This window comes from Xenopus laevis, chromosome 5L (assembly GCF_017654675.1).
Source record: "Xenopus laevis strain J_2021 chromosome 5L, Xenopus_laevis_v10.1, whole genome shotgun sequence".
Lineage (NCBI taxonomy): Eukaryota > Metazoa > Chordata > Amphibia > Anura > Pipidae > Xenopus > Xenopus laevis.
In genome coordinates this window covers 94,271,750-94,284,157 of record NC_054379.1, presented here as the reverse complement: position 1 = coordinate 94,284,157, position 12,408 = coordinate 94,271,750, and the positions used below count along the sequence as shown (strand labels likewise).

At 38.3% G+C, this 12,408-nt stretch overlaps 1 protein-coding gene across 1 annotated transcript in view; it reads left to right on the top strand.

The window, feature by feature from the left end:
* The first annotated feature begins 7,009 nt into the window (after positions 1-7,009).
* LOC108704151 (dynein heavy chain 5, axonemal) overlaps positions 7,010-12,408 on the top strand; it is a 132,351-nt gene continuing 126,952 nt past the window's right edge. Inside the window, exons 1-2 of the mRNA XM_018240559.2 lie at positions 7,010-7,399; positions 9,599-9,753. Of these exons, the coding sequence (XP_018096048.2) occupies positions 7,261-7,399; positions 9,599-9,753 (294 nt within the window). The 5' untranslated portion in view covers positions 7,010-7,260. The remainder of the gene's footprint in view (positions 7,400-9,598; positions 9,754-12,408) is intronic.

Here is a 12,408-nt window from a genome sequence, read left to right as displayed (position 1 = left end):
AAATGCTAAGGGCAAGGAAAGCACTGAGCAGTTTTTTGTTAAAGGAAAACTATACCCCCCAAACAATGTAGGTCTCTATTAAAAGATACTGAGTAAAACAGCTCATGTGTAAAACCCTGCTTTATGTAAATGAACCATTATCATAATAATATACTTTTTTAGTAGTATGTGCCATTGGGTAATCATAAATAGAAAATTGCCATTTTAAAAAATAAGGGCCGCCCCCTGAGATCGTACGATTCACTGTGCACACATACAAACCACATGTAAGGTCACATGAGCCAATTAACAGACAGAGTTCTGCCTTTTGCTTCCTCACTTCTTCCTGTTACAGTTAGTGTTGTAGTATTTCTGGTCAGGTGATCTCTGAGGCAGCACAGATAGAGTCACGAAATGGTGGTTCAAGGCAAGAGATGTAAAAGGGCAATATTTATGTAAATATATATTCCAGTTTGGTAAGATTCTTTAATATGTCATTCAATTTGATATAAACTATCTGTTGCTTAAGTATTCATTTTGGCGGTATAGTTTTCCTTTAATAAGACATTCAATGCTCTGTAGGAGCACTCCTCCACTTCTTGCAGGGACATTGGTTATTAGATGTAATGGGGCGCAAAAACTTCTGCAAATATGTAAAGTATGGCATGAAAATATTTCAGCTTATGTTTTAAATTCCATGGATGTCCATATCAGGTTACATTGATCCAGAGGAAGAAAGAAATTCACTGAAGCATTAGCTAAATGACCCATGAGGAGAAACAAATGAGTTCCTTCTTGACCCTTACAATTAGATTACTTCCTGGGTCAATAAACACTTTTTCTGAATCAATAGCCTTGGATGCTTTTAAAAGATAAAGTTAAAACCTCCCATCACCATTATTCCACACTAAAGTGACATGCCAATAAGCACTGGGTAAAGCGTCATAAGTAAAGAATATTTGAAGATCTGAGAATATCTTGACTGTTATGCAAAGCCTGAATTAACCCCAGATTATCCCAAGGTATCAAAATGCTAATTTTACTGCAATTTTTGGCTATTCGCTTTTCCATAAAGCATATGTATAATATTCCAATACCTATTGCAGGGTTTCCTGTTAGAAAATTGTATGCACTCACTGTTGTCACAACATTGGGTGCCAGAGGTTCTTAATAAAGGAATAAAATACTTTCTAACATTAGCAACTCATGTCATACAACCATTTATTTATGTATATGCAATAATTACTAAGTAAGCAATTGGAAATTGCATTTTCAACAAACTTTGGCCAGCATGAAATACTAGCAGCATTCTATTTTTTTATTGTCAGACATGCATTGTGCAAATCTTTTCATAGCTATACTGGAAGAGGACTACTTAACTTTCTGTCTGGACTGCTGGTGAAGAAGACCTGTGATAATTCCACTTGAAATACAATACATTCCATACAACCATAAAACTGAAGCTTATGCCAACCCTCCTACCTCAGAAGGGAACTTCCATCCCAAACACTAAAAATTCCATATCTTCTATTCTTAGGTCATAAGATAGAACCGTATCTGCTCTGAAGACATGGACAGGAACCAGAACCAAACCAATCTCCAGCTAACATTCATTAACCTGGGATACAAGCTCAATCAAAACGGGGGGGGGGGAGCCTTCTAAAATACACGGAAGGACAAAAAGACAAACATGTACCGTTCGCAGTTACCTGCAACCCTCACCTGAGAGTCCTACAGAAAATATCAAAGTCCCTCTGTGGACATTAGAGATGCTGGACCTGTGCCCACATATACAACACAGATAGGGTACCGTATTCTCAAATGGAGCACAGGGTACAGAGCTCATTCTGTCATAAAATGTGGTCTAATTATGTTCTTGAAATGTCCTGCTATTGGACACTACTGGGAAACAGGACATATGCTCCAAAACAGGGTACAGATTTACATTTAAAAACAGGAAAGCCTCCTAGAGACAAAGAGATCTCACAGATGACAGAATTTTTTTCAATATAGGAGGTTCCTCTGTAATCCAATGTAAAAATGTGGATTTACAAGATGCTGCTAACACAAAAAAATCAAATTCTTTGAGTTGTTTGATGTGTTTCCCCTTGGAGTTAGGATTAATATTACCTTCTTTGTATAAATCCAGCAAAGCTAAATGTGGGGAGACCTTTATTTTAATTTTGAATGTTTTCTGTAAATACAATTCAAGTTACTTCCACATAGCTTTTATTTTAGGGCAATTCCATAGGGAATGGAACATCTTTTCTTGCAGTGGTTTTACTACTCACTGACGGACCCTGGTACATAATGGGCACCCCTGTTAGGCCCTCCCCCCTATGAATTGCACAAAGGACTGCAGATGGCGTGCACGCTGTAAAATCTCCCCCTGCCCAGCCACCAGCAATATTCATTATCTAGGCTCCAGCAGGCCCCACGGGGGTGCAGGCCCTGGTGCGATCACTCCTGCACCCCTGGTAGTTACGCCACTGTTTTGTTGTGTTCTTTACACTTATATGATATGTGGATTGACTCCGCGCTTTATGTCAAGGTTAATAAGCAGCACCCGCAGTGTGATTCGGGACCCACTTGTCCCTAGATATATAATAAAGTTAAATAGTAGGTTGTGGTGCGCTTTTATAAATCGGTGAGTGCCTGTGAAAAGAAAGATATCCTAATAGTGTGATACCGTCTTAGATATTTCCTTTTATCTACGTGGTTCTACTCACATTCTGTAGCAATTGTTAGTGCTCATAATCCTCAGGTCTCTTTTACCGGGTTTGTAACTAATTTAAGCAGAAAGTGCAAATAGTGAAGTACCTTAGAGTTCTTTTAAATGGCTCGCACTGGGCTTGTACTTACAAAATGTGCCGCCTTTGAAACGCAGGGTATCAATCATCTGATCGGAATCTTGATGTCAGTCTGATTTCTTCGGATTGTGGTGCTGGCTGTGCTTTTTTCCCCAGGTGCAGTGTGTTCCTCGTGAGCAGTTCCGGTCTCAGCGAAACTGTGTTTGAATATAGTTTTGTGTTGGAATATAGTTTCATGGGTGAAACTATATTCCAACACAGTTTCGCTGAGTTAGAGAATAACAATAACAATACATTTGTAGCCTTACAGAATATTTGTTTTTTAGATGGGGTCATGATCCCCATTTGAAAACTGGAAAGAGTCAGAAGAAAAAGGAAAGTAATTAAAAAAACTATATAAAAGAATTTTTTGAAGAAAAAATTATGAAGACCAATTGAAAAGTTGCTTAGAATTGACATGCTTTAACATATTGAAACTTAACGGTGAACCACCCCTTTAATGCTTTTTTAGAAATGATTACAAAAAGTAGAATAATTGTTCAGTTACAAGAGGAAAGAATGCATATGGCTGTTAGAGGGATTCTGGAAGGTGCAGCGGAACAATATCTGGAAAGCTTCAAATTAAAGTAGTGTATCCCTGACAAGATACTGTATCTAGATTTATTATATATCTATTGCTGTGAAGATACTAGAATGTGAAGATATTTTTCATTGTTCCTTTAAAAGGGAACCTAAACCTGCTGGACAGGTATATATCTTGTGTAGCAGGTTTTTACTGTTTCCTAATGACTGGTTGGTGTGATGATGCCTAAACCCTTTGGTTGCACATCTGATCTGACCTGTGTTTCTTGCTGCACTCTGCTTAAAATATTTTTAAAATATTTATAAAGATCTAGCCTGATGGTACAAATGGTGTATTTTCTGCAGATTTTAAACTACCCTGGTCTCCCATCTACTTGGAAACAAAGAGCCCAGCAATCTACATACAGCTCAGGATTTCCCCCCTGCTCTAGAGACGATTTGCATTTTTGTGGCACTGACATCACCATGACTATTGTAATCCTGATGAGTTCACTTCTAGGCACCCCGCCTTGGAGTCATAAAGCCAGGGAGTCAAGATATAGCAGAGCAGGCGGTTAGACATTTTTCTTTACTGCAGCCAATGCATTAAAGTTCATAAGATGGGATAATAGTTTATCTTAACTTAACAAAAAAGGGAAAGTTAAAAAGTATTATATTAGGTAACACAATATATTATATGGAGTAGTGTCTGCTCTGTGTATTGCAGAATACTTATCAGATGCCTTAACTATACCAGCAAAAGAATAAGGCAACTTTCTAGAATCTAGCAGCCCTCTTCCCCGTCAGATGCAAATGGCCGAGATGTTTTTGCTATTTGTCCCAGCATCACAGAGGCATGTTTCAAAAAAGTTTTTGTGCTACTGAGTTTATAAACACAATGCACATTTCATAATTAAACAATACTCTGTTTATAAATAGTATTTATATAGCTTTATTTTTAACTGTTTAGCAAAACATATTGATATATGCATCTTTTCATATGTGAGGTCTGCCATATTGCTCTCTTTATAGCATTAAAAATAAAGACTCCAATGGCAGTAGTGAAGGCAATTATTTTAATCCTTTAATCATATAAATCAGTTAGATTAGTTGTCACATAAACATTGTATCATGTATGAATTACAAACAAGTAAAATATTATTTTAGTTACTCTCCCTCATACATAAAGTGGCAATATTTAAAATCCAATCATCATGTCCCTTCAGACAAGCTTGTTGTGTTGGATAGCAAATCTTCCATGTAGTTTACACATCAGATTTTTATATTAGTCCCATTATATTTTGACCCATACAAAAACCGAAGCGACCCTTATGCCATTCGGTCGGTGATTTACATTCTTGATGGTGGATAGGCATTTCGGGGAAATTAGTCACCCGCAGTAGTGAAAATTTATCTCAGGCAACTAAATCTCCCCGTATGCCACCACCCTAAAAGTATCACTGGCAAATATGGGATGAGTGACAGCTGCATTTTGTAGGTCTGTTTATGGAGGCTATCTTTACAGCTCAGACCCCATGGTGCTTTTGTTCAAAAAGCCATTAACTTTCTATTTATCTCTTACAGATGACTTCCATTAATTTATTATTAAACTCTATGCTAATGGCCAATGGGACTATACATATATGTATATACACCAGCAGAGAAAAGCTGCTTCCTCTCTCTCAGTGTGTGCGCTGACAAACATTAGCATGTCTGTGACAAAAGCCCACTCTATGGGGCAGATTCACTAAAGAACGAATTGTCGCCAGCGAACACTTTGCGCACTTCGCTCCACTTCTCCAGGGGCAAATTCGTTACCACTACACCAAGGTTGCATCCTGGGCGCTGAACGCTGGTGCAAGCATTTCATAGCGAAGATTCGCTAGCTTTCGTTTGTACCTAGCGAAAATTCGCTAGTAATCTTACACTTAGGTCAATTTGACTAGGGGAGGCGCATAAAAGTCGTATACGCGTCTTTTTTAGAGATGTTGGTGTAAATGCTTGAAGTGGCCACTTTTAATTACAAATGTCCAAGGGAGCTTAATAAAGACATAAAAGCAACTCTAATGCCCTAGACATGAGCCCACCCTAAAATATATGTGGCATGCCCTTCAAATGTGTTAAAAAAATCTTTAATAGTTTAGACTTTTGAAGGCAATCCCGCTTTTAAATTGAAAAGTCGCCTGGGTTTTTTACACTTTTTATGACTTTTCCGGAATACAGGATATGATGTAACTGACACAGGGCCGGCCTTAGGCCTATTGGACCAATTGGGCCCAATAGGGCCCCGCACCTCTGGGGGCCCCGCACCACAGGGCAGCACAGATAATATTTCCCTCAGCACATGATGCTGCCTGGCCTGCCCCCAACTTTGAGAGTTCAGCCCATCCCCAAATCCATAGGTCCAGCTCACTTCCAACTCTGATAAGCCAGCCTATCCCCCAACTCCATAGGTCTAGCCTGCCCCCAACTCTCATAGGCCCAGCTTTCCTCCAACCTTGATAGGCCCTGCCTGCCCCCAATCCAACCAAGCCTGCTCCCAAGCTGAATCGGCCCAGCCTGCCCCAAACTAATTGGCCCAGTCCACTCTCCTATTTCCTCCCTCTCTCTCTTACCCTTTGTGCCCCTATTATGTGCCCCTATTTCATCCCTCTCACTCTCTTACCTTGTCTGCCCCTTTCCTTTCTATTTTGTGCCTGTATGCCCTTATTTTCCTAAATACTTGGTGTGTCAGTAGCCAGCAACACTTTGTCTAGGGGCCCCGCCAACATGGTCCCAATTGGGCCCCACATTTGATAGGATCAGCCCTGAACTGACATCAGATTGAGGGAGATATAGTTTCGTTTCAGCAGTTTGCCTGGTCTGAGGTGGCAAAAGGAAACTCTGGCGATAGAGGTAACGTTCAGTAAAATCCGCAATTTAGTGAATTTGTGGAGCAACGACCATTTGCCAGAGCGAAAAATCGACTGTCGATAGAGTGCGAACGCTAGTGACGGTCTCTTTTGCTAGCGAATTGTCGTCTGCACCTGTTAGTGAATTGGCGATGTCCCTGCAGATGTGATTTCTGTCAAAAAGTTGCTACCGTTAGCCACTTCGCCCTTTAGTAAATATGCCCCAATATGTGCAAACACATTCAGGGAGCAGAGGGTAGAGGATTGGCTTTTCTCCAATGTCTTACATACTGTATGTCATGCAATTGCCTCAGCAATTCCAGCAATTCAAAAATAAGCACCTGCTTTGAGGCCATTGGGAACAACATCCAAGGAGTTGGGGAATCACTGCTATAGAGGAAGCTGACCCCCCCGCCCCCGGTCTGGGCCCCCGTTTTCCTCCGGTCCTTGGTTACACCACTGGGCAAACCTAATTCAAAGGCATGCTATTATTTAAAAAAAAAAAAGACTTTATTGGAGTCTGAAATAAGTAGATTTGAGTGTACTTATATTATGAGAAGGTTTGTTTGCGTAAGGGGGGTGCAAACAAAAATCAAACGAAACATCTCTACAGTGGCATAAATAGTAATATAGTACATTTTTACTATTGGTCAGCACTAATAAAAAGTACATAGGAATTATAATTATTTAACAAAGGGAAAATACAATATATGAAATACATCTTGCAATAACAAGTTGTAGGTATATTTCAGGTAAGTTTCTGCTATTTAAAACATAATAAAAGTTTACAGTTTTTACAGGCCTTATTCTGTCAGGGGTTAATTCAAACAGGCCCCTTTGTTCTGTCCCAGCAGGAGTTAAAGAAAGGCTTACTGCTTTAGGGCTACAACCATTGTATTTGTTAGGACTGTTTACTGTTGGCCCTGACAACAGATTTAGCTTTTTAAATAAACAGAGTGCAGCCCTACACTCTCTTTTCGAACAGTTGGGATATTGCTACGTGGAATATAAAGTGAAAAATGGATGAGAGGCACTGGTGGATAGCAGGAAAAGTGCAGGAGACCTTTCAGATTGGAGGACAGGAAGATGCATCGACTGCATTAGAAACATTTTTCTTGCAAGCAGAAAATCTTCATCTAATTAACAGGTTTCTACAGGGTTAGTAAAAGTTACACTGTACTGTACACTATAATTCCTGATCATGCTTTGAGTTATCTGAGGGAGGAATGCTAAAATCAGATTTGTCATGCTAAGGGTTAAAGACTGGGAAAAGCTTGTGTTATTTGAATTATATTATCTTATAAACAATGGGCCACAAAGGGGTATCTGCCAGCAGATTCTAAATGTACTGACATCATGGAAAACAAAGAAATAAGCAAATAGGATGTGGTTTGTGCGCTGATCATATTTACACAAAGTCCAATTTACAGCTTTTTAGTTTTCCAATTTTAAACAAGCCCAGTAAAAGTCAATGTGATCTCACTAGTGCATCTAACAGAGCTGACTGAGCAGATATGTTTATACTAGGTTACAACCAGTGTTCTCTCAAATGATGATCCTACACTGTTTGTTATAAATTAATGTAAAACAAGGAGTATCTTACTGGATCTACAGTATGTAAATAAATAATGATGATGATCACTGGCGTAACTATAGAGGAAGCAGACCCCGCAGTAGCAGGGGGATCCAGGGAAAAGGGGAGCCCTGCTTCCGCTATAGTGTTGAAATCCCCCTCTCCTCCTATTTCTTCTTCTTTAAACTGATGCGCATGCACCTCGGCATGAGTGGCGGGGGGTCGGGGTGCATGCAGGATTCCCAATGTTCAACGTGCAATCCAAATATTACTCTGGCGGGAGGGCGGTGTGCTGTTGTTACGCCCCTGATGATGATGATGATGACTTCTGCTGACTCTTTCCAGCTTTCAAATGGGGGGCACTGATCCCATCTAAAAAACAAATGTTCTGTAAGACTACACATTTATTGTTATTGTTACTTTTTATTGCTCATCTTTCTTTTCAGACCTCTCCTATTCATATTCCAGTCTCTTATTGAAATCAGTGCAGGGTTGCTAGGGTAATTTGGACCCTGGCAACCAGATTGCTGAAATTGCAAACTGGAGAGCTGCTGAATAAAGAGCTAAATAACTCAAAAACCACAAATAATCAAAAATGAAATCCCATTGCAAATTGTCTCAGAATATCACTCTCTATATCATTAAAGTAAACTCAAAGGTGAACAACCCCTTTGTGAATTTTTTACACTGTGTTGTTGGACTACATCTCTCTTACTAGCAAAAGCACTATAAAATTGTCTGCTGCTATGGTTTCCTATGAGACAGCTTGCACTGCAGGTTATATTGCATGTGTGGCATAACAAGCAGACTTCATTAATGAGTTATATTATAATGATAATGGTAATTCACGATTAATCATTTTTAAGGTGTGTACTTCCCACATATCTGGGCCTGGGATTCGGAAGCATTAAATGGAAAACAGCTGCTCTAAACAAAATGTGCAAGCAGAGAAATGCTACATTTTACAAGTGCACACAATTTCATCCTACATATCCATCGCTTTCCATATTTTATCTACATTTATTGGACTCCTCATGGCTTAGCTTTAATTTGTGAGAATGATCTAATTTCACTTTCACTTTTTTATACAAGGAGTGAGTCACATGTTTATGTTTGAAATGGATTGCAAAGGATCAGTTTAGGCTCTTGTAGTAATAATCTTGGCAGCAGGGCCGGATCAAGGTAGTTTGGCACCCTAGCCAAGGGCTTCAATTAGCACCCCTCTCCCATTCTGTATTACCATTTCCCACCTCAGCTGAACTCAAATGAGCACTAAGCATTGCTTTGACTTTATTTCATTTGAAGAGGCTGAAAAACCACTTCATGAAACTTTCACATGGGCCTTCACATATCACTGAATCAGTACTTTTTCTTTAATGAAGGTGCCAATACAACCCTAGATAACTGAGAGCCTATTTAACCTTTCTAGGGACAGCCCTTGCGCAGAACTAATGCAATTATCTTTCTGACTGGTTTCATCTAGGGTTCATTCAGATATATTTTGACTTGGCAGAAGACAACAGGCCGCCTATATGATCCTCAGTCATTCCATTTGCCCTTCCACTTGTGTTATTCTATAACTGGCACAAATCATTGTGCTAACCATTGGCACAAAATGTACAATTGTTCTTAATCTCTGTTTAGTAACATGTTTTTTGTATTAAGAAACACAAATGTATAATTATTTTTAGAAAATAGTTGTTAAAAAAAAAATAGATTTCAGATGAATAGCTGACTTTTGCAGTTATTGTTAAAAATAAACATCCATGCTTTTTTCTCATTAGTTGGAGGAATCCAGGCACTGTTTTTCTTTGCTGAAACTAAGAACGAAACAAATAAATCAAGATGCCAACTGCACCTCCTGTCTGATCTGCAGAGAATGGAAAATATGACTGAAAGAATGGCCTTTCCTACTATACTCTTCTTTCTACGCCCAGAGGTAGTAATCACATGCTAACCAAATTACAGTAGTGGCTGTAAACATGGTTATTGTGGGAGATGGACTGACTTATGCGCAGACAATAACTTAATGTTTCTATCATATATAGCTATACCAATTCTCCTTAAAAGTTATGGTGTGTCTAGCACACCGCCTGTAATCCAGAATATCTATCTATCTATCTATCTATCTATCTATCTATCTATCTATCTATCTATCTATCTATCTATCTATCTATCTATCTATCTATACAAAAAAGAACAAAAAAACAGCACCAAGGGTCTTCATGTGATGAAAAAAATTGTTATATTGTTACATAGTATGCAAAACCAACGTTTCGATCCCCATTGGGACCTTTATCAAGGTGGACCTTGATAAAGGTCCCAATGGGGACGAAACGTCTGTTTCTACTTCGCCACCTAAAACCTACCGAGCACCAATGTTAGCCTATGGGGAAGGTCCCCATAGGCTTTCTAAATAATTTCTGATCGAAAGAAAATCGTTCGATTAGAAGGATTTAATCGTTTGATCGAACGATTTTTCCTTCGATCGTTCGATCGAACGAAATGCGGTAAATCCTTCGATATGCGAAGTCGAAGGATTTTACTTTGATGGTCGATTTATTGAGGGTTAATTAACCCTCGATATTCGACCCATAGTAAATGTGCCCCTAAGTATCCATAATGTTACAAGTTCAGCGCATATCAAATATCCTATTTAGTAGAAAGAAAAGTTACTACAACTCCTGTTGTTCAGTCAGAGAGTTACTTGCCGCCAGACCACAGATTAGTAGAATGGGGACATGGGGAGCGTTTCATTAAGGCCTCTGGGAGTCATCTAATTTGAAAATCCACATCGACCCAATCTTAGTTGGGATCAAGTACAAGCTACTGTTTTATTATTACAGAGAAAAAGGAAATCATTTTTAAAAATATAGATTATTTGGACAAAATGGAGTCTATGGGAGACAGCCATTCTGTAATTCAGAGCTTTCTGGATATCGGTAAGGGATCCTATACCTGTATATAAAATATAATATAACCTGTTTTTACTATGCAGATCATTAGGTCTAAGTTTTAAAGATAAAATCCTGAATAAACATTTTTTTATACATGAAGCTTTAAGGGACTTCAAGCCTATAACAATTTATCTGATATATAAATCATAATCAGACAAAAAAATGAATACAATACATTGGAAGCATAACATCATTGCTAAACTAAATAATTCAGTTATATCAATGTTTGCCTGTTGTAGTTCAAGTGAAAGTCCATTATATCTTTACTGGGGGATGACAGTATGTGTCCTCTTTTCATATTAGAAAGTTGTCCTACTCACCTTTACATGTTCAGAATTAATTTTTTCCAGAGCATCTTTATCAGCACCAAAAGGGTTGAATTCAAAGTAAATGAAAAAGATGTCAGGAAACAAAAATATAGTGTAGTATCTCATGAAACTGTTCAGGTTATATAAAGTAATGCTGCACCTGCTGGATTCTCATAGTGATCAGGAACACAAAAATCCTTAAAGCTAATCATGTAAATATCTATTAACAGTGCCAACAGTGTCAACAAGGATAGCTGTAGAATGAACATTTTGGAAGATAAACCTATTCAGAAAACAGATTCCAACTGATACAATATAATGCTGCTGTTGATTATCATTTACTACTTATGTTTCTATCGAGGTCAACTCATTATTACTCATCTTCCAATCAGATTTCATTATTTCATACTTGGAGCAGGTTCCACTAGTCTCCTAGTGCCATAATTCTTCTAATAAGATAGTTCCCATACCCCATAATTTGAAGTATCACTACAGTACTTATATTTAGGGTCAGATGTTTGTGAAAATATAATATATTTTTACTTTGCCTCCACAGAAAAAACATGTAACCAGAATAAGAGGGGCTTAGATGATTTTTTTGAAGAAGCATAATATCAAAGGCTATTGATATTATACTAAATCTACAAATAGTATAGATATTGGTATATATAGTTTATATATGTGAGTGTATATTGTAGATAGGTGGGTATAAGTATGTGTATATATATGTGCACTGGATTTCATTTAGAGGGGTTGAACTTGATGGACTATGGTTTTTTCAACCCAACTTAACTATGTTTAACAACTTCAGGATAGGATTAAGATTTTTATTACATTACAATACGCTCATAAAATCCTAAATCAGTTGCCTTAGATCATGGGCAAGAAATCCAGTTCAGCCTCACCAGAAATGCCATAAGGCTGGCTTAATGGGTTGAGAAACACTGGTTTACATTATACAAAAAGTTAAATTATACCACACCTTTAAGTAGGCCACATGCACACCATATGCATACACTACAGCCCATTTCCAGCCAAAACCTATAATCACTAGGGAATATGTAGGCCTCCTACTCTGTGGTTTGACTAGTAAAATTGTGGTTCATCTGCATCACTGCTGATATGCTGAAACAGAAAACTTGCATAACTGATGAACCCATTTGGTATACATCATATGCTGACCCCAGATTGCAACTGAGGAAAATATCCTGTTACTATTGAATTGGATAGATTGTTGATTGGTGTCCAACATAATCCTGGAACGGCTATGGGCTTGGAAGTATCATCAATACACATATAATCACTAAGGGGGTTATTTAATAAAGGTTG